General features: G+C 35.1%; 5 protein-coding genes and 1 non-coding gene across 6 annotated transcripts; 1 reads left to right on the top strand and 5 right to left on the bottom strand.

The window, feature by feature from the left end:
- Positions 1-1,637: 1,637 nt before the first annotated feature.
- Positions 1,638-3,509, bottom strand: LOC142556648 (putative membrane-associated kinase regulator 2). Its single transcript, XM_075668126.1, has 2 exons — positions 2,031-3,509; positions 1,638-1,930 (listed from the first exon to the last, which is right to left on the bottom strand). The coding sequence occupies exons 1-2, from the start codon at positions 3,256-3,258 to the stop codon at positions 1,815-1,817; spliced, it is 1,344 nt and encodes a 447-aa protein (XP_075524241.1). The 5' UTR covers positions 3,259-3,509; the 3' UTR covers positions 1,638-1,814.
- Positions 3,510-4,068: 559 nt separating this feature from the next.
- LOC142556646 (glycosyl hydrolase 5 family protein-like) lies at positions 4,069-6,188 on the bottom strand. The gene is made up of 3 exons (XM_075668125.1): positions 5,618-6,188; positions 4,910-5,501; positions 4,069-4,543 (listed from the first exon to the last, which is right to left on the bottom strand). The coding sequence occupies exons 1-3, from the start codon at positions 6,182-6,184 to the stop codon at positions 4,110-4,112; spliced, it is 1,593 nt and encodes a 530-aa protein (XP_075524240.1). The 5' UTR covers positions 6,185-6,188; the 3' UTR covers positions 4,069-4,109.
- Positions 6,189-6,907: 719 nt separating this feature from the next.
- On the bottom strand, positions 6,908-9,232 carry LOC142556645 (glycosyl hydrolase 5 family protein-like). The gene is made up of 3 exons (XM_075668124.1): positions 8,664-9,232; positions 7,880-8,477; positions 6,908-7,422 (listed from the first exon to the last, which is right to left on the bottom strand). Exons 1-3 carry the CDS (start codon positions 9,228-9,230, stop codon positions 6,992-6,994), a joined length of 1,596 nt encoding a protein of 531 aa, XP_075524239.1. The 5' UTR covers positions 9,231-9,232; the 3' UTR covers positions 6,908-6,991.
- Positions 9,233-10,155: 923 nt separating this feature from the next.
- Positions 10,156-14,741, bottom strand: LOC142555648 (calcium-dependent protein kinase 1-like). Its single transcript, XM_075666648.1, has 8 exons — positions 13,897-14,741; positions 12,985-13,128; positions 12,632-12,784; positions 11,927-12,042; positions 11,682-11,849; positions 10,900-11,027; positions 10,718-10,817; positions 10,156-10,504 (listed from the first exon to the last, which is right to left on the bottom strand). The coding sequence occupies exons 1-8, from the start codon at positions 14,540-14,542 to the stop codon at positions 10,421-10,423; spliced, it is 1,539 nt and encodes a 512-aa protein (XP_075522763.1). The 5' UTR covers positions 14,543-14,741; the 3' UTR covers positions 10,156-10,420.
- A 1,834-nt stretch (positions 14,742-16,575) lies between these two features.
- Positions 16,576-16,647, bottom strand: TRNAG-UCC (transfer RNA glycine (anticodon UCC)). The gene has a single exon. It is a non-coding gene; the product is annotated as a tRNA-Gly (tRNA).
- Positions 16,648-17,906: 1,259 nt separating this feature from the next.
- On the top strand, positions 17,907-21,335 carry LOC142555647 (aluminum-activated malate transporter 9-like). Its single transcript, XM_075666647.1, has 6 exons — positions 17,907-18,430; positions 18,539-18,679; positions 18,762-19,031; positions 19,274-19,413; positions 19,503-19,649; positions 20,121-21,335. Exons 1-6 carry the CDS (start codon positions 18,136-18,138, stop codon positions 20,736-20,738), a joined length of 1,611 nt encoding a protein of 536 aa, XP_075522762.1. The 5' UTR covers positions 17,907-18,135; the 3' UTR covers positions 20,739-21,335.
- Positions 21,336-21,602: the final 267 nt, after the last annotated feature.

The raw sequence follows: 21,602 nt of genomic DNA, 5'->3' as shown, positions 1-21,602 counted from the left end.
TCTATATCTGTGAGACAGGTCAACCCTACTGATATTCACAATAAAAAGTAATACTCTTAACATAAAAAGTAATACTTTTTCATTGATGACGCTGATAAAAGATCCGTCTCACAAAATACGACCCGTGAGAACGTCTCATACCAGTTTTTGTCTAACGTAGGTTGCTGTCTCACACAATGGTTTTCTATCATCGCCTAGAATATTGGGTTTCGCTTTATTATTTTGGTTGTTAGAAGCTATGAATGAAGTTCGAATGTTATTTTCCCATTAAACTCTAGTATAAGTGCTCTCAACTTAGGATTTGATTCACATATGAGTGCAAATAAATATAAAAATAAAAAATAAGACAAATAATTAAGATAGAAATATAAAAAAAAAACTAGTATGCTAAAATAGGAAATTAATTGGAACGTAGAAACTCCTAAATATTCAAATTAGTTAAATTCACGTCTAAAAATTGAAGAAATGTTTTTTAAAAATGTAATTTCCAGGGTTGGAGACCAGTAAACCCACTAGGATGTACGTATAATCATTGTTTCTACTTAAATTACGTACCATCAAAGCTATCGTGGATGTTGATACTAGAGCTGACGTTTGGATTATTGAAATTGACCTTCGCAATCGATTTTTAACAATTGCTATTGTTAAATGTTTATATAATTATAATATATATTAGATGAGTAATAATATACAGAAAATATTAGAAATTTAGCGTACAAATTAAAGATGAAAAATCCAAAATCTGATAAAGATCGAAGTGCATGTGCCACATTTTCAAATATTTTATTCAAATTAGGGTTTGATCTTTATTACAGACTTAGTATGTTCTATATGTATTCTATATATCTTCTTCTTACTTTTAAATTTTACTAAAATATGATGATTGGAAAAATTGGATTTAAAAATATATATAAATTAAATGGAAGTTAAATCAAAAAGATACACGACGTAGTGACCTACTAAGAAGCATTTATAACTATTAACTCTCTCTCGAAATGTATTCTTATCAAATTAAATTAGTATCATATACAAAGTATTATTTTATATAATTAGTTATTAAATTTATTATCTTTATTTCTATTTTTTTGATATAATCGAATCAATATATTTAAATATTATTATAAAATATTTATAATCGAAATTAAATAAAATAACATAATCGATGTTGATATCTAAATATTTAAATATAGTTTATATTTTCAAGTGACACCATATTCAAATTTGAATTCTAAAAACAAATCGAAAAGACTTCAAATTTAATCATATATTTATTGTTTTCAAATATTTAATTTGACACGTTAATATATTAATAATGAAACATGTTAGAACTTACTTTTTTTTTTTTTTGATTTTATATATATTTATAAACACAAGGCCTTCTTTTAAACATTTACAACTATTAATTAACTATCTTTATAAATATATTAATGTTACTAATTGAATTACAAAGCCCAATAAGAAACATTTATAACTATTAACTATCTTCATAAATAGATTAATGTGTTAAATAAAATACATTAACGGTATATAAATGTCACTATATTATTCAACTTATGGACAAATATTAATATTATAAATATATTTAGTATAAAAATTATTCCAGGGCAATTTGATTATTCCAAGCACTTTTAACATAGCTTCTAAGCAAACTTAATAATTTATTAATCATTCCTCGGTGATTTGATTATTCCAAGCACTTTGAACTCAGTAATTTACATTTTACACTTTGCACTTTATTTTATATAATATATAGAAATTGTAATACACCACGGATAATTTGGAATTAGCTAAGATCATTCTAAGTTGTCTTTAGTTTATTCCCATGAAAATGATGATGACGACGTTGAAGACGAAGAATCCGTTGACATTATTACAGATTTCTCGTACGACGGATCACTCACCGAGCGAGACAATCCCGAAGATTCCACGTCTGAAGTTTAATTTAATTTTATCGAGGGAATTAGTTAATTAATTCAACTAATAAAAAAGGTTGAAAGAAATCTTGGGGATAAGTTAAATCGGAAAATTACATCTTGTTGCGTTGAATGATTTCTTGCAATGGAGAATGGCGCCTTGAATGCCATCATGGATTTGCAGCAACGAGTCATCACGACGGCTGGGATCCATCTTCCCGGGCGGCGGAGGCGGCGTTACGATGGCGGAAGTTGACCGGATTTTGCCCAGGTGCTTACGCACTACTTTTAGCCCTGCTTGCAGATTACTATTTATGGAAGATTGCTTTGAGTGAGTATTCACGCATCCGGCCGACGACGCGGCTTTTGTCGTCTCCCCTCCTTTCTTCGCCGGAAGAGAAACCGCTCCGCCACTCTTGGAAGCTGCTCCGGCTGAAATGTTCAACTGCCCAGAAAACTTCAACTTCTCCACATAACGTTTCGAGACGCCAACGTACAAAGGCTTCACCATTTTTATGTACTTTTGCACCACTTCTTTTGTCAATTTTCTCTCTTCTGAGGCCGCCGTTGAATCAGAATCTTCTTGATTATTCTTCGTACATTTGCCGCCATGCTTACTCTTTGAGCTATTACCTCTGGTAAATGAAGAAACAAGAGGCATTCTTACTTCCTCAGCTTGACACATCACAGTGAGAAACTTACCGCTCAGTGTACTCTGCTTTACTTGAAATTCCCGAGGAGAGGAATTTTCATGACTATTAGCATCCATTTTCTCGGTCTTTTCAAGAATCCCATTTACAGATTTTGATTTCTTTAGCTTCAGGAGAAGCACCCGGAACTTGGTTGCTGATTTCAGTAGAAAAACAGGGAATCTAGAGTTAACTTCCGAATCATTCAAAATAATGCTAGTCGGCTCAACCGAAACCGAACTCCCTTTGAAAAGAACTTCCGAAGGGGAAAGAGTGAGTTCATGATTCTGATCAGAAGTAAGAGTAAAGTTCACCTCCCCTTCTTCTTCTTCTTCTTCACTCTCTGACTTTTCTTCACCACCATTCCCACTTTCCGTCTCGTTTCCATTTGCAGTCTTCGGAGATCTTTGGTAATTTTCTTCCGTTTTCTCTGGCGATTCTTCTTCATTGTCTCTTTCATCTTCCGGAAGGGCGAATTCCAGGTCAAAATATGGACCGTCCTCTCCGTGTGAAGAGCCAGGGCTTTCGGCCCGGGAAGAAGTGAAGATGGTTTTCGTGGCAGCGCGTGGATGGACAACGGTGGTTTCCGCAGTACTGACGCTGCTTCCACTTCCGCCGCTGGTACGCCAGTATTTGAGTAAACTGAAGGCTTCCATGTTTGGTAGAGCCGGTATAGAGGTGGGAAGGTGGTGAAAATAGCTTTCAAGAGGAGAAAAAAGATCTAACTTTTAAAGGTGTTAAAAAGAGTCTTAAAGGCAACGACTTTAAGAAGGAATGGAAAGAAACTGAACTGTGGAGCTTTAATGGAGGATAGCCTACAGATCAGACAAGCGGGTGAAAGGGATGGTAATAGTGAAAATGATAAGGTGTGTTTGACCATATGGTTAATGGGAATCCAACAATTTGATTCAACAGACACAAACCTGGGGGAGAGGTTTTCCCTCCTCCATGGCCAGATTTTTTTTTTGCCTTGTCCTAATAAATGACCCTACCCAACGGCACAATATTAAATTTAAAAGTTAATTTTTTCTAACATTTTTATCAATTTATATTTTAAAATAGAAAATTATCAAAAATATTAAACCTAACTAACTCGATCCACGGAACCGGGTGGACGGACATCAGGACTAAAATTCTCCACACCATTTACCTAGATGAACTAAATTAGTGTTAAATCTAATCTACTCGAGGATACCATCCCTTAGTACTTCCTCCATTCAGTGCATTTGTGTTTTCACTTATATTAAGAAAATCACTGGAAAACAAATTTCACGGAGAAATTTTCTTTTTTACTCTTATTTATTAAGTGTTTATTAGGATATATAAAAATTTTGGAATTAATTAATGCGAATAGGGATAGATTGATAATATAATAGAGAAACTAATTCTAATTAAATTCGTACCACTGAATCAAATTATAAAGAAATTTGTAACAAAACTGAAAAACTTTGTTTATTCTATCTCAGTAGTTTTATAAATCTCCTTTTTCTGGATATGTATTATAAATTTATACATTAACGGGGACAAGCTTAAACCATTGTACTTGAGGATTTTCAGCACAGGTAGGAAGATCGACTAGGTTGTCTCCTACACAGAGACATTTCTTAGTAAGAATTGTGGCATCGGCTGCATTCTTTTCTAAGCACAAATAACTCCCTTGACCATTCTGGGCAGCTAAATGAAGCCTAGAGTTGGAAACAGTCTTCCACTTGCTGCTATTGCTGGCGCAATCCTTCGAAACATGTGCGGCAACATTGTCTCCCGCCACCACTAGGCACCGTGGACTTCCGGCAAGCTTGATTGGACCACCGTCTTGGTGTTGATCCCATCGAGTTGCAGAGACGCAGTTGGATAGGAAGATGTCGTTTTGGCCAAACTGCAAGCATTGACCAGTTTGGGGGTGGAATATTTTGTAGGAAGTTGGATGACTCGGATTTGAATCTGTGAAAAAAATAGTTTATTATAGCGTAACCAAACATGGAAAAAAAATTGGAAAAAATAGTTTTATGTGTAAAATTTTAATTTTGTCAAAGTTATTTCATGGGTAAACAATTTAGGAATTTTTTTAAAAATAAATTGATCTTATTTTCAAAATACAAACATATAATTAACGTCACTTGCTTAAACCAAAACTCTAGTTATTGGCCGCTAGCTAATTGATTGGCTAAATAAATAAACATGACAAAAAGGAAAACTTGTTTTCATTATTTTTTAAATGTGCCTGTGTTCAATTATTTGATTTAAACCCAATACCTAAAGCATGAAAAAAAAACATTTATATATATATAGTGAGAACTTGAATGGTACCTTGATTCATCTGTCTCGCAAATTGCAATCTTTGCACAAAAGTAGTACTTTTAGGACGAACCCAATTAAAATCCATAATCCCATAAGATTCTCCGACGTTAACTCCACCCTCTCTAAGCATATAGCTTCCTTGAAAAGTCCATAACGCCCAATCTATATCATTTTCTACTATGGCCGCCAAGAAGCAACTTATATATCGATTATCAGCCTCATTTACACCTGTTTGGTCTATACCATATTCACTAAGAAACAGAGGGTAAGAATGGTTTCCTCTAATCAAGAAAAGGTAATTGTTTTCAGCACTTTGAGTCATGCTTGCGCACACTAGGTTGGTTTGAGACTTCCATTTCTCAGCTAGGGTTCCAAAGGTGTACCAATGTGCTTCGAACACCAACTTATTGCCTATGTTCACCCCAAATGGATTTGATTTCAGGAATCCTAGAATGGTGTCGTAGTGTAGACCAGAGACTATTACTAATACATCAGGGTTTTGTTTATTGATGACGAGGGCGCCTTGTTGCATGTATTTGTACCAATCCGGCTCGTTTTGTCTGTCACCTCTAAGTTCATTTCTCATGCTCATTGCTACTACCTGCAAATTGAGGATATGTGAAGAATTGGCCTTTTTTTTTTACAAGAACGAAACAAATTTAAAGATTTGCGTATTCAAGGCGCTTTATATATTTAAAAAAAAAAAAAAAAAATCACCGCGGGATTGCCTTTATACGTCGCTGCAACCGCTGCCAATCCCTTTAACCATTCATCGGGATCGAAGCTGACATCCCCGAAGAACCCATTCCCATCACTGCCATTGCAACACCATTTTGGCTCGCTGACATGGTTATCCAGCACCACCATCAGATTATTCCTCCCAAGTTCATTCACCACTGCTCTATGAACTTCGATCACATTCATGTTCAGAAACTGGGGATTATTTTTAGCAATTCCCGCTTTGGCGTCTTTCAGTCCATATTTATCTAGTGATTGCGACACGGTAAGGTTACCATAGTCAGCCCTGGTAAACATGAATGTAGCCCATGTGAATCTCACACAGTTAAACCCAGTTGCGGCTATCTGCCCTGCTATGTATTTCAGGGCCTGTTTTTCCATCCCTTCTGCTATCATTGGCTGCAAGTGTGAGACCCAATTCGCGCAGGCGAGTTTTACTCGTTTTCCTCTTGCTTGATTCACTATCCATCTGGAGTTAGTCGCGAGACCGAATGAATTTGCTGTTTGAAGAAGAAGCAGGAAAATGATCGCTTCCATGATATTCATTTTGCCTGCCACTGAAGAAGAATGCTGGTGTCTGAGGTTAAAGTTATTGTATATTTATAGTGCCTGCAAAATTTAAAATGTTTGATTTTTAAGGTTAGGTGTATTAAATGCAGATCTTACCATAATGTAGAATCAGATTTTTCATGAAAAAAGTCTTTGTTTTTTCTCCATAAATGTACTATAATGATTTGATCACTGCTTGGGTAAGATTATCAGAATATTCATTAATCAATTATTGAGAAAAAGTCCATTTTTTAACTGAAAAAGGGGTGCAAGAAATAAATGCTGTGTTTGATTTTTCTTTAGTGCGCGGGGTTATGTAAAAAAAAAATCATGTATTTTTCTGGAAGTTGAATATGATAATGTAATTAATCTTTATTTTTAGTTTCAAATGACAACATCCTTAATTATCGTAGCTATTTATGTCGTGTAAAAATTTCATGGCGAAGATCGAATATGTGTTAAAATCTAAATTACACCAGACATAACATTATTAAAATTTCCATAAAAAATATATAAGGGATTTTCCCTTCGTCCCATTTTACTATTTATGTGATTATAGATAATTTATATCAACTTTTTTCAAAATTTATTATTATTAGATCTCAAACAAAATTTAGGAAATTGTATCAGATAAACAATAGTTGTCCATCATTAAATTTAATACAATATAAATAGTAAAATTACTGAAATATTTTCTTAATGATTTACTTGCCACCCGACGCTAACTTACCGGTAGCACTGATCAAATTTAAGTTAAAGATATTCCATAACAATAAAAAAAATATCAACAATAATAAAGAATTATTAAATATTAGCAAAAATAAGCTTAAACCACTGAGTCTCTGGATTTTCTTGACAATTACTATCCGAATCATCGTCCAAACAGAGACACTTATTTGTCACAACCATTGGTGAGTTCTCGTGGTTCAGTTCCAGGCACAGATATGTTCCCTTTTCATCTTTACTAGCAAGCTGCAACTTGGAATCGGAAATCAATTCCCATTGACTTTGATTTCCCGTGCAATTGCCAGAAAGGATAGCCGGAATCCCGTTTCCGGTGGCTGATAGGCATAATTTCGAGCCAGTTAACTGGATCGGATTTCTGCTTCCAGCATGATTCCACCGGCTAAAACTCCGGCAATCCGTTGCGTAAACTTGAGAATTCTTGGCTTTGATGCATTTTCCACTCCATGGATGGTACAATATGTAGTACATGGGCACTTTTGAATAAGGATCTGCATTTAATTTTATACAAGCTAGCAATGAAGCGCGCGTTTTGTGTTACTAATAACAAATATTCTTTTACCACATTTTATTAAATTATTTAAAACAAAATAAAACCGAAGTTCAAATGCTAACTGAAACATAAATGGCAAAAATTTGTATAAGACGCTCTCACAGGTCGTATTTTGTGAGACGTATCTCTTATTTGGGTCATCCATAAAAAATATTACTTTTTATGCTAAGAGTATTATTTTTTATTGTGAATATCGGTAAGGTTGACCCGTCTTACATATAAAGATTCGTGAGACCGTCTTATAAGAGAACTTAATCACATAAAAGTATATTTTGACACGATAAGGTGAAATTATTTGTTTTTTTGTGCACATAATTTATTTAAATTTCATAATTTTTTGTTAAAAATATAAAATATTTATAAAAATTTCAAAAGTTGTATTTGATAAATGTTACCTTGTAAATGCCTTCGAACAAGCTGAAGTTTGTGATGAAATTTGGGGCTTCTAAGTGAGCTCCAATCATAATTTAGCATCCCATAAGTCTCTTCCGGCCCATGAAGCCCATCTCTTAAATAATAACTCCCTTGTAAGGCCCAAATACTCCAATCTAGATCCATCTCCGCCAAGTAACCCAAAAAACAGCCCAAGAAAACATTATCGGCCCGATTCACTCCCAACTGATTTATCCCAAACTCACTAACAAATAAAGGTGCCTTATTCCCATCCTCCACCAAAAAACCAGCTTTATTTTGTAATTCTTGAATTACACTTTTACAAACCCTATTTAATGATCCATTTAGCCACAAATTTGTTTGTCCCTCGGTAAATGAATATCGATGAGTTTCGTAAACTATTTTGTGTTGAAAATTAAGATTCAATGGCTTTTTCTTCAGAAATGAAAAATCAAGATCGTAATGTATGCCCGAGACGATCACTAGAAGATTCGGATTCGCTCTGTGAATTGTTCTTGCTCCCTCTTTAACATATCGATACCATACGGTCTCGTTTTGTAGTGGACCACGTAGCTCATTTCTCATACTCATAGCGACAACCTACATTGAAGAGAGAAAATCTAAAATGTTCACATCTAAGCATCGGTTAGATCCAGGTATTAGTGATAGCGAGACACACTTCGTTGATATACATAAAATTTGAGTATATGATTTTGTTGAGATGAACGACAATTTCATTTCCATCTTCTTGGTTCGCCCTTAATCCAAATGAAAAGAGCAACGTACCATTTGCATGTTTTTGTAACGCTTGGCTACAATTGCCAAGCCTCGCAGCCACTCTTCAGGATCAAAATACTTGTCTCCAAAGAATCCATTCCCATCATCATCACCACAACACCACATGGGCCGGCTAACTTGGTTATCAAGCACCACCATCACACCATGGAGCCCGAGTTCTTCAATCAATGCCCGTTGGGCGTCGACGAGTGTAAGGTTCAAAAACCGAGGGTTATTTCGGGATATCCCTACCATAGCATCTCCAAGCCCAAGGCCGCTGAAAGATTGGGCTACAGTAACGTCAGCATATCGTGTAAACATGTATGTCGCCCATGTGAGCCTTACGCAGTTGAAGCCCATTGACGAGACATTCTTTACAATGTTTCCCACAGGCTGCTTATCGAGCCCTTCTGCCAACATGGGCTCGAGGTGTGCAGCCCAATTGGCACAAACGAGCTTCACTCGATCTCCTGTGTGCTCATCTATTATCCATCTTGAGCTAGTTGATAGAGGGAGGGAGTGATGGAGAGTTACATAGGAGAAAAGAAGCAACAATCGTACAAGATTCCTTTGCATGTTTCAAGAGTTTTTTGGCTAAAAGGAACCTTATGTGTTTAAGTAGAGGCTATATAGGAATGGACATTTAATAATAGTTGAATCTACCAACTACTTTTTATCAGAAATTAACTGCATCCCACCAAAACAGAGGTTAGAACAGAACAAAAGTAACTCTCTCACAGAAGTCGAGTGGGAATTAGGTGGACAATTACTCTACTCCAAGATTCACAAGTACTGAATGTTGTGTAAACCATATGACATTAAAATGAAGAGATTACACAATCATTAATAATGCTAAGTAATTAAAAGAATCACAATTTTCAGTTTTTGTCAGTAATGATTCTTTCATTTTGCGTCGGTTCTTCTTCGATCTTAATTTTTGCAATTTCGGGTGATTTGTGTTTGATCATTTATTTTTCAACAAGTTTTATGCTAAATGGTGGGAATTGGGAAGACACCAATTTTATATTTTGTTTCTCCCCTTTGTTTAGATGCAATTTTGAGATAATGGTGGGAATTGGGAAGACACCAATTTTATTTTTTGTTTCTCCCCTTTGTTTGGATGCAAATTAATATTTCTATATTCAGTGGTAATTCTTCTTATTTTGTTTAACTAATACAGCTCAATCAACTAAATTTTAGAAAGATGCAAAATCATTAATTTAATGGATTAAATAAAAATAAAACAAAAAATTGTGTGTAACATTTATTTTTTTCCAATTACATAATCTCTGCAAAAAAAAAAAAAAAAGATTATATTTGAAATTGTTTTACAGTTCTTAACCAAAAGCAAGCGTTGTATTTAATTTACCAGGGACATAAACGATATATATGCAGCCCTTGGTTCAAGCCAAACTCGAGCTTATAGAAGAAAAGACCCCTCTTTTTATTGACGAATAAACAGCTCAAAACTTAATGGGTAAATACATACCAAATACATGTATATAATAGCATCCTGTACTTCAATCTCAAAAGTAAACAATCTTAGTGTGGGACAATTTACAGAAATTAAAAGGCACTTAACAGAGGAAAAACCCCAAAAAGGACCATCCTTCCTCAACCTCCACCACTGGCTACAAGGGAAACTAAAGCAACCATATATGATCCAGCTCTTTTCTCCGGGGTACGATTGACCAGAGAGAAAGGGAAACAGTTAGAACCCATCAAAACATGCATAATACTTAGTGGTCATGAAGCCTGGGTTGATTCTATTTTCGCCGTCTATTTGCGACCAAATCTGGGTTGCCTTTCCTCATCATCGCAGCAAACTCATCATAGTTTATCCTCCCATCCTGTCACGCAACATAATGAAAATTAATATATGATTTTTGCATAAAAATAACTTTCATTCTCTATAATCTCTTATATCTACACGATTAAGCATAATTTTCTCATTATTTTCCAACTTTCTAAGTGGTAAATAAATCTTGGCCTCGAATTTTGCTCCAGTGTGTAGCAGAGTCCCTGTCAACATGAGAGATTATTGAAGTGAAAGAAAACTTTACATTGTCTGTGTCTACTTCTGCAAGGATTTCTTTAATCGTTTTAGCATCACCCATGTTGTATTCTTTCAGCGCATGCTCGAGTTCTTCCATTGTGATATACCTAATTTCAGAGGCAAGCATTAGAAAACTGTGAATACTATCCAACAAAATAAGCAGAAAGGTGGATGAAAACCAAGTATTACCCGCTTTTGTCCTTGTCGAAATATTCAAAGGCTTTGTACAGATGGTCTTCCCTCTCGACTCGGTTCATGTGCATTGTTGCTGTTATAAATTCAATGTAATCTATTGTTCCATTTCCATCAACGTCAGCCTGGAAACACCTCATGAGTTTCAGTGGCCAAACTTTTTGAAAACTAATTGTCGTGATTGAAATCAAGAAGCATCTTACAATGTTAAGAAATTAAAATGTGTGGCATTTTTACAGCAAGAAAATATACTGAAGGAAGAAAATTGTCGCAACACTGCACAAAAGATTTCATACCATTAAATGTTGTGTGCTGCTCTTTTTCATGTACCACGAGTAAATCTGAATATGACCCCAAACTAATGGTGATAATAAGACCTAGAGCTAGTAACTTTATTGAGTTACTCAAATCTTTTCAGCTATATAGCAGCATAAACACCACAACTGAATCGTCATGCCACAGGCAGCCAAACACAAAAAACACGAAGAATTGCCGCAAAACCAACAATTCTCTACCCAACAATTGTTGTAATTCACATTCATATTGAACAAGTGACTTTAACTCTGATATCAATTTGAAAAACTAACATTTGTCACTTAACCAAAATTTATAGGCTTTAGTAAAACTTAAATCTAAATCTTTATAAATTGTAAAGCACCCAAGCATGATCGAATTCCAATCGTTATCATGCAAAATAAGACAATGTGCCAAGTGGTGCAACCCAATAGTGAAGTTGATTTTCCTCTATATAGCTTTGATAAATAAAATCAGAGATGTACCGCGTCCATCAATTGTCTCACTTCTGATTCAGAGAGTTTGGTACCCAGCTTTGGTAGACCAGCTTTTAGCTCTTCAAAAGTAATGGTTCCACTGTTATCCGTATCCATGGATTTGAACATCGCCTTCAAGCCAATGATTTCTTCTTCCGAAAGATTTTCAGCAATTACCTTGAAATTACAATGGATTAGAATTCGTCAGAAGCAAGAAAAAGTGCAGTTCTGCAACATGAAGGATATGTTTTGACCTTGAGAGCTACTTTCTTGAGCTTGTTCATCGCTCGGAACTGCTTCATTCTACTTAAAACAGCGATGTCAAGAGGCTTATCGGATGCATCTCCATCTTCTCTCATCCATGGATGGTCTGTAATTTTTAAAAGTTGGACTTTGTTATACAAGTACCAAACCATTTTCACAATGAAATGAAAGAACAATGAAAAAGAAGGCTATGTTTTGTTTCAGTTATCGCGAATGATTTCCATTTCAATTATCGAAACTAATCATTGCCATTTAATATTTGTTCTCATTTCCAAAAATATATTTTTCTCATCATTTTCAAATCTCCGGATCTGATACCTAAAAAACCATTAAGAAACCAAACACATATGATGTGACATTACTGGCCTTCAATTCTGACAACTATGACACGTCAAGTAAAAAGGTGGCTCACTGAAAAAAAACAAATCAAATATACAATATATTCTATAATTAATCCCGATAACATGTTACCAAAGATTTTTATGAATTTTTCTATACATTGCAAATGTTGAGCTAAATTCATAACTATGGTGGATTTCAAATAAATCAACGAAATAGGTATATGAGTATTCGTCATCTTATACATGTTTGGTACAGATTATGATATGTGAGAAACGATGCAGAATAGCCTTGGTTCCCATTTCCGCTGAATAGATATTTTTCAACATTCTGAAGCAACGAAGAGAGACACTTACTTAAGACTTCAACTGCGGTCAGCCTATCCTTAGGATCAGCTTGTAGCATCTTTTTCACAAGATCCTTGGCGCTACTTGATATCGATGACCAAGGATCAGATACAAAATCAAGGTGACCATGTAAAACAGCTTCAAATATCTCATTCTCATTCTCTGGAGATAAAACAGCAAACATCACCGATATTATCACAAATAGACAGCAATTTCTGACAACAATCTTAATAGATGAAAAACTTTTGTGCTCCACTCATCAATTGAGCACCACATCCATTCTGCACCCTCTACCTTCAGATTTATGAGCCCAATTATGATAACTGAATAAAAGCGACCGAACATATATAAAAAAATGATACCTCCCCAGAAGGGTGGAACACCACTAAGTAAAATATAGAGGATCACTCCCGCACTCCAAATATCAGCTTCGGAGCCATAATTTCGACGCAACACTTCAGGAGCCACATAGTACGCACTACCAACAAGATCCTTGAATACTTCTCCTGCAGTCAGCAGATAGTGAACAAAGGATTTAGCAGTTCCGAAATAAATCCAATAGAACTATTTTTGTGGCAAATCTGTTTTTCCTTGGATACATGATTCAAAACATTAAGCAACAGAATATAAGAAGATAATTTTTATCAACAAAACATTTTGTCGGTGTTTCTTTGACGTATTATCAGCATGACCTGTGTTTATCCACGATCGACTATTCTGATATACATTAAATTCAACTCTGGCTTTCTGTTTGCACAAGGAAGAAAAACCAAATAAGTTTCTACTTTCTATCCATTAAGATCAAGAAAATATGGAGAGCCCCCTTTGAATTTAAATTTCAGTCAATTATGCCTAAGCCTACCTAACCCAAGCGAATTTCTGAATGTTCACTAGATGATGCTAGTGTGAATTTTTTCTCACATAACAAGTAATGATATGAAAGGCCAACCGAACAAGGAACTCGGATTAAGCTCATGAAAACTAAGATCAACGAATCACAAGTGAACTACAGGATAAAAAATTTCTCCCTTATTGTATTGATTTCTACCACAACATTGCATTAACCAACAGACAAAATTCTCTTTCACCTCGAAGAAGGTGAAATTGCTCGGTATGTAATTCTTCACGGTTCACAATTTTAAACTTTTGCAACAACTATTATCTCTAACTCTATAAAAAGCACCATACGCATTTCTCTCATGCATATGTAAACATCTTCCTAGACAAAAAAAAAAATTATAAAAATTACAGTGACCCGGTCATAAACACAGTACCTTGTTTGAAAAACACGGACAATCCAAAATCAGTAGCCTTAAGCGGTGAATCCTCACGAGTACTCAAAAACAAGAAATTCTCAGGTTTCAAATCTCTGTGCATAACCCCCATGGAATGACACGCGTGCACCACGGTCACCATCTGCCTGCACAGCCCCGCCGCCGCGCGCTCCGAGTAATGTCCCTTGGCAATAATCCGATCGAAGAGCTCGCCGCCGCCGCACAATTCCATCACCAAATGCACATTATGCCGATCCTCAAATACCTCTTTCAGCTCCACGATGTTACGGTTTCCGGTGAGATGGTGCATGATCTGAACCTCACGGCGCACGTCGGCCACGTCATCAGCGTTCAGGAGTTTCCTTGTAGCGATTGACTTGCAGGCGTAGGTCAAGCCCGTGGCGCGATGGGTCACGAGATGGGTCACCCCGAATTGACCCCGGCCAAGTTCGCGGCCAAAAATGTAGACGGAATGGATATCCGCCATGGGTCGCCCGAGGACGCGGCCTGGGCCGGTGGGGAGGGGACGGCGGGGAGGTGGTGGCTCATCTGAAGGCAGGACGGTGATGGTGGGATCTGTAGCTCCGCCGTTCGCTTGGGCCGGAGGTTTATTGGTGGTGGTGTGAAGGCTGCCGCAGTTACCCATTGCAAGTTGACTGAAAAGTAAACAATTTTCTAGCAAGATAGAGGTCCGATTTCTAGGCTCTGCATAACATACGTTTATGGCTTTTGTCTGAATATCTAACGTGAAATGACTCTACAGTCTCTACTGCTATGTTAGTTTGCAATAGAGATGACAATCTTCCGCATTAGACGTAAAATTTGATATCCGACCCTAACTGAAAGATATTAAATTTTTATTCGATTAAATAAATATGTAGTCTGATATGAGATGCAGGCATATTTTAAAAAATTCTATTTGTACCCAATATGAGTATTAATTTTTTTTTGTATTAGGTGTTCAATTTTAATTATATCTCAATTTTCAAAGTTTCATATAGATGTATTGTCAAAACATAGTGAAAACTTGTGTGAGACGGTCTTACGGATCGTATTTTGTGAGACAGATCTCTTATTTGGCTCATCCATGAAAAAATATTATTTTTTATCCTGAGAGTATTACTTTTATTGTGAATATCGGTATGGTTGATCTGATTCATAGATAAAGATTCGTGAACTTACTCTCCAAACATTCATGCATAATTGTTGGAGTGTGTCTCACAAAGAGTTGGATCATTCAACCCGTTAGTCGGGACAAGAAGCTTATCAGTTGGCCACAATAACTGATAGGGTTTTTCAAAAACTTACACAAAATTCATTGTGTAAATAGATATGATGACTAAAAATTCATTTTAATTTACAACGTATCATAATATTGTGCTGAGTTACAAATATCCAACATTCATTCTATAAATTGATTAAAGAACATATCCAATATACAATACTACGTCACGCATGCAACATGTATGTCTGGGTCATTAACATATATGTTTTTTCGGGTATAATGTTAATTCTAATATTTTTTTATTGAATGAATTTAGTTGAATGAAATGAAGATAATTATTAATGTATAATTGATGCTATTTTTGTTGGATAATAACGTTAGAATAAATTATTTTCAATATTTTGTTGTTTTTTTTATAATGTTTAATTTGCTAATTTTTAATTCTTTTCTTTATTGATCTCAACAATTTAGTAAATATTTATAATTTAATCGAAATAATTCAAATATGAGAAAATACAATCATAGATCATAATAAAATATTTGGGTAAGATATAAATATTCATTACTCGGAAAGGAATGAGAACATAGATAAAATTGAAAATCTAATAAACGAAGATGAGATAGTGAAATCATACCCAAACACAACACGTTGTCAGCCTAATTTACAATTTTGCTCTCTTTTTATTAAGAAAACAAATGAAATCAAATACGCAAAATGGCAAAACTGCATGATTGGCAAATCCATCCGTTTTTTTACACGTGAAACTTCAATAACTCAATTAGGTTGGTGAAGAGCCATCGAGCGGCGAAATTTATCAAGGAGTGGCTAAAAATTTCTAAAAGTCAATATACGAAAAAATTATAGAATTTATAAATAATAATAATTGTATTTCAAATGTTTAAGCAATGTTCGACAATTCGTGGATAAAAGGGTTTGGACCAATGTCTTGGCTGAATTCATTTGGGGTACGGACATAGAGAAAATTTATTTTGAAACCAACCTATGTGGGTCAAACCATGAATGTCACTATTTGCATTTGTCAATTGTCACTGGCTGTCCAAAACGTGTTTAACTTGATGGAACAAGTGTTTCTGATATTTTGTACTAATATTTTTTCGGGTATTATATACATATAGGACAGTCAGTATGATTTATTTTGTTAACTTGATTTATAGATTATCGCATTAGTTTGGTAATTCTCATGACATTAATAAAAGTTGAAGAAGAGCCAAGCGAACTTCCATGAAATTCTCAAAAATTTATGGGTTCAACTCAAAATTGGAAAACTCAATCCCATTGGAATCCAAGAACGAATCTATAAAAATATATTGGGTTGACGGCAATCGGAATTTTGTGTCTAGCAAAAAGAAATTGGGTTGACGGCAATCGGAATTTTGTGGATCCAAAAATTATTCATATTTTTAGCTCTTAAAAATCAAAGAAAAAAGTCAACTGCGATTGCCGGGAGTCGAACCCGGGTCTATTGCTTGGAAGGCAATTATCCTAACCGTTGGACTACAAACGCTGCTATGCTTTCTTGTCTCTTCTTTTTATACTATATTTAAATAAAAATCCAAATTTATTCCATGTTGAAATTATGGTGATATATGATCAATTAAAGTTCATCTTAAAAGAAAAAAAATTTCCACCGATGAAGTCAATGAAGGTCCCTTCAGGATTTGAATATTGTCGTGGTTCAGGCACATATTTTACAGCATTTGTGTGATATGACACGTTGAGGCATCCAATTCCAGCATCAGCATATGATGGAGGAGATAGTGTTGTCTCAAAGCTATGCTACACTTTTCTAACACGGCTTCAAAACAAATGTTAACAACCATTTTGCACTAAAGAATCCCCTAATAGTGTGGAATTAAGATATTATACATATTATACCACAACGAAGATAGTCTCATTTCTGTAAAAACTGAATACACGGAATGTCATAGTGATTAAGATAATGTTTGCAAATACTGAACTTTTCTTTTATAAACTTGCAAAATTTCGTAAAAAAATTCGTGGTCACTTTTTTTTTTATGCATTTGTAATCACCGTCTGAACACGTGAGAAATAGTAATCTTTGGTTATGGAATTCGGAAGCTTATTTTAGAGATCAATTTTGTCAGTTGTAAATAAAATAACATGAAATAATTTTGTGGGTCCTGAGATAAATATCATACCTAGTAGCTCATGCATTCAAAAGCTTGACATATAGGATATATATATGAATGAACATTTTTTCGAATTTTGTTGTGAATAAGTAGCTTACAGAAATTAGATCTTAACGATTACATTCCATGGAACATCAAGGACGAAAATTATTGAGACTTAATCTTGACACATCCCGATAATATCACAAGGGATCGATTGAGGATTGTAAAGGAATGAGACATATTCCAAAATTTATGATTGCGACAACTTGTCGAATGTTGCAATATTACAAACAATTTCAAACGGTTTATTTAGTGATCATCATGTAATGTTTATATTTCTCCCAGACGCTTCCATGGCCTAGCTATTTTTGAATATGAATTTGCATTGCTGAGCATTTTTCACAGGAAACACTAGTTTAAAAATTATTGAACTGAGTGACGAGATCACAAGATATTTTATAGAGTAAAAATTAAGGAGAATAAACAGTGAACAATTAATCTTCTAAAATGGTTAGATTCTAATTCTATATCGAGCATTCCACGTAATTGTTAAGCATCTTTTATCCAAGGTTTTAGCTCCATTCTTTCTTCTATTATTGCTGTATTTATTCTTTTTCCAATTCTTCATATCTTGACCACTCATTATTTTCTAATTCTACTTGCATCAGCCACTTAGCCATATCCCTTCTTTAAATCTCATATGCCTCGTCTCAGTTGTTTCATCTGTTTTCTCCGTCCCTTAAAAGAAGCACTTATCTCGTGTGGCAGCGCCTCTATTCTAGTCGACGAAGATCAAGAACTAGTATAAAAGACTCGACAAGAGTTGGGATTTAGAAGTGTTCATATTTCTTCGTTGGAGAATGAATGGTAAAAAGGGTAGTGTTGAAATCAAAATACCTCCCATCAGCAAAGAGAAAATATCAGATACTAAGAGAAATTTTGTAGACGGAGTTGACTTTTCGTGCAAAAGCTTCATTTTGAGTGTGTGGGAATTTTGCAAAGAAGACGTAGATAGAGTAACGTTCTCTCTTAAAGTTGGCCTCGCAGTTCTCGTTGCATCGCTCTTGATATTATGTCGAGATCCTTACAAAGTTTTTGGCACCAATATTATCTGGTCTATCCTAACTGTTGCCATCATGTTTGAATACACAGTCGGTATGTATATATGATCGCATAAAATCATCTCAAAAGTTTTTCACATATTGTTATTTTCCGAGTACGTATTTGACCATATTCCATGCATTTTTTTTATACGAATGCTAGGTGCCACATTTAACCGAGGATTCAACAGAGCACTAGGTAGTCTGCTGGCTGGAGTCATTGCTATAGCCGTAGCTCAGATAGCTTTAAGCACCGGCCATGTAGCTGAACCAATTATAATTGGTTTTAGTATCTTCATTGTTGGTACGTATTTAAACTATTTCCGCCCCTTCGCCTGCCACTGAGTGTATTACACCAAGAAACAACGTTTTTTAACATTTTATAGGAACTGTTACATCATTCATGAGGTTATGGCCATCCTTAGTTCCATACGAGTATGGATTTCGAGTAATGCTTTTCACCTACTGTTTGATCATCGTTTCTGGCTATCGAATGGGAAGTCCATTAAGAACTGCCATGGATCGTCTCTACTCTATCGCCATTGGAGGGATAGTCGCAGTATTAGTTAATCTATTGATTTTTCCAATATGGGCTGGAGAACAGTTGCATAAAGAACTTGTGAACAACTTTGCTTCAGTTGCTGATGCACTTGAAGGTATTTCAAATTATGAACCATTGTGTAACATACAATTTGTATACTTGCAATCTATAATAGTAATGTCCATTGATCGGGGACACTCAGAGGATTTTCGTAGAGTGGGGAAAACTACCTTTGCTCGGGTCTGTTAAGTAGTCCGCCCTGCTATTAAACAGAAGTGTCAAAAGTCCAACTTTGACTACGTATTATTCATTGTTTGATTTTAATCATTGGTGCTTTGGACATTTGTTGGATTTTAGAATGTGTTCGGAAATACTTGCAAAACGATGGATCCGAACAACCCGAGTTCACCAAGACTGTCATGGACGAGTTTCCAGATGAACCTGCGTACAGAAAATGCCGGTTGACTTTGAACTCTGCCTCAAAATTTGAAACTTTGGTACCATATCTGATCTTTTGTGGATGAATGAGGTTAAAAAGAAATATAATCGGCAAATGCTCACAATTTTTTCTGCATCTGTTTTTCAGGCCAGTTCTGCTAAATGGGAACCACCCCATGGAAGGTTCAATCACTTCTTTTATCCATGGTCTGAATACGTGAAAGTCGGTGCAGTCCTACGCTATTGTGCATACGAGGTCATGGCACTTCACGGTGTGCTACACTCTGAAATTCAGGTCTCGGAACATTCATCTGTTGCAAATTTTGATATTGACGACATTGAAGCATGATTCATGAGCTCGACCCAAATCTATTGAACACAAATTTCTAAAACCTCAAACATGTCTGAAACAGGTCTGCCATATATAAGATACACAGATGATCATCATGGAAATGATTCTCCTTTAGTGGCTTTCTATGATGAAGAAAAGCCGAAACATAATATAAGGCCTTTCTAATTACCTAAAAACATAAAGCATCAACTTCGTAACAAAGGCATCAGATAAAAAAACGAATCAGTGGTAAGAATATATTCATAAAAGAGTAGAGATATAAAGTTTGTATTATTTGATAGGAAAAGCCAATAATTGAGAGAACTTTAGTCTTTGTGCGTATTTCATTATTAACACTATTTACCAGATGATAAATTTGGAAAAAAAAAAAAATTTCGGCCCTTTATCTTATACATATTGTTTTCTTTGTATCAGGCCCCGTATAACCTTAGGATCACATTCCAGAAAGAGATCCAAGAAGCATCAAGCGTGGCAGCAGAGCTAGTCCGGTACCTAGGCCAAGATATAGCCAACATGCAATGGAGCCACAAATCTTGCCTCCTTAAACAGGTTCATGTTTCGACTGAAAGACTGCAAAAGGCCATAGACATGCACTCGTATCTCCTAACATCTACATACGACTCACCGGATAATTCACCGATGCCACAAACAAAGCTACAGACAAAGCTTGCTCATGCACTGTCATCAACTTTTTCTGATCTTGATTCAAAACTTTTAGAACAAAATCTTGATACCCCAAATCAACTTCTGGGAAATACAGTACCGTTGCAGGTTGAATCGTATCATGAGACAATGAGGAAGCATTCGAGAAAGCAATATTCTTGGCCATCTAGAGAAGTTGATGCTTTTGAAGACGATAGAGGCTTTAACAAGGATTCGGTTCCTAAAATGCAGGCACTGGAGAGTACTACAAACCTGTCACTTGCAACTTTTACATTGTTGCTTATTGAATTTGTGGCTAGGCTAGATCACTTGGTCGAAGCAGTAGATGAACTCTCGAACATGGCTAAATTCAAACATGATGCTGCATAGATATGGTCGAGGCATTGTATTTATTATAGAAAAATGATGTAACACAGAATATTGGTTATTATGTAAAGCCAGTAATACATAAAAATTCACCATCTCATTGATCCAAATTAGGCAGTATGTTTTTAAATTATTTGCTGTGAAAAATATAGGTGATTAAAAAAATAACTTTCTTTGACCATGAATTTGAAATAATTATTCCATTTTCTTTTTTAATCATTTTTTTGACAGTAAAACAATAGTTCTAGTTGATTATAGAACACATAAAATGCGAGGAAAATTTTCTTCTGCTATAAATCGTGTACATCTCCTGCTGCACGGTGTAGATGTACAGTTTTTAAAAAATGATATTAATATTTTTGCACGATCGAGACACATGCTATAAATCTAAACCGTTAAACATGATATGTTAAATGATTTGTGACAGAAAATTTATGCTCAAAATGTGCACGTTTGGAGTTCTTCAATCACGTTTTGTGGTTGTTGGTAAGAAGGAGAACAAGCAAATGAGCGAAAGAGAAAAAATAGTAAGAGTAAATTTAAAAATAATTTAGGATATAGATATAAATAGTTAGCTTATTGTATTATTTTTTGATAAAATTTATATACTTTTATAAAGAATTTGCTATATTATCATATTAGAAAATTTCCATTTTTGGTCCTTTGAATTTTATGTCACACCCTCAAGCCCGAGCATCGCACCTGCGTGACTGTACAATGGGCCCCTTATAGCAACTACTTCATATTCGTTCTCCCTTTTACGAAAATGATTAACTCAGGTTGCTATAGAAGTCCATTGTGAACACATTATAAACTTATTTTAAATCTTAAATTTTTAAAATGTGAGACAAGGGTATTACAATCACT

The sequence above is a fragment of the Primulina tabacum genome, chromosome 9 (assembly GCF_025594145.1).
Source record: "Primulina tabacum isolate GXHZ01 chromosome 9, ASM2559414v2, whole genome shotgun sequence".
Taxonomy (NCBI): Eukaryota; Viridiplantae; Streptophyta; class Magnoliopsida; order Lamiales; family Gesneriaceae; genus Primulina; species Primulina tabacum.
Note: the sequence above shows the minus strand (reverse complement) of the source record. Positions and strands in the feature narration are given on the sequence as shown.

Excerpts from the sequence above, each read along its gene's own strand:
- LOC142556645 (XM_075668124.1), bottom strand. The coding sequence starts at position 9,230 with ATGCAAAGGAATCTTGTACGATTGTTGCTTCTTTTCTCCTATGTAACT. Across the intron at positions 8,478-8,663 it reads GTTACAAAAACATGCAAATG|GTTGTCGCTATGAGTATGAG; the intron begins GTACGTTGCTCT and ends TCTTCAATGTAG. Across the intron at positions 7,423-7,879 it reads TGTTCGAAGGCATTTACAAG|ATCCTTATTCAAAAGTGCCC; the intron begins GTAACATTTATC and ends AATTAAATGCAG.
- LOC142556646 (XM_075668125.1), bottom strand. The coding sequence starts at position 6,184 with ATGAATATCATGGAAGCGATCATTTTCCTGCTTCTTCTTCAAACAGCA. Across the intron at positions 5,502-5,617 it reads CGTATAAAGGCAATCCCGCG|GTAGTAGCAATGAGCATGAG; the intron begins GTGATTTTTTTT and ends CTCAATTTGCAG. Across the intron at positions 4,544-4,909 it reads TGCGAGACAGATGAATCAAG|ATTCAAATCCGAGTCATCCA; the intron begins GTACCATTCAAG and ends TTTTTTTCACAG.
- LOC142555648 (XM_075666648.1), bottom strand. The coding sequence starts at position 14,542 with ATGGGTAACTGCGGCAGCCTTCACACCACCACCAATAAACCTCCGGCC. Across the intron at positions 12,043-12,631 it reads GACCGCAGTTGAAGTCTTAA|ACCATCCATGGATGAGAGAA; the intron begins GTAAGTGTCTCT and ends TAAAAATTACAG. Across the intron at positions 11,850-11,926 it reads TCAAGAAAGTAGCTCTCAAG|GTAATTGCTGAAAATCTTTC; the intron begins GTCAAAACATAT and ends TGTAATTTCAAG.
- LOC142555647 (XM_075666647.1), top strand. The coding sequence starts at position 18,136 with ATGAATGGTAAAAAGGGTAGTGTTGAAATCAAAATACCTCCCATCAGC. Across the intron at positions 18,680-18,761 it reads TTTTAGTATCTTCATTGTTG|GAACTGTTACATCATTCATG; the intron begins GTACGTATTTAA and ends AACATTTTATAG. Across the intron at positions 19,032-19,273 it reads AGTTGCTGATGCACTTGAAG|AATGTGTTCGGAAATACTTG; the intron begins GTATTTCAAATT and ends GTTGGATTTTAG.
- LOC142556648 (XM_075668126.1), bottom strand. The coding sequence starts at position 3,258 with ATGGAAGCCTTCAGTTTACTCAAATACTGGCGTACCAGCGGCGGAAGT. Across the intron at positions 1,931-2,030 it reads ATCATTCAACGCAACAAGAT|ACGTGGAATCTTCGGGATTG; the intron begins GTAATTTTCCGA and ends ATTAAACTTCAG.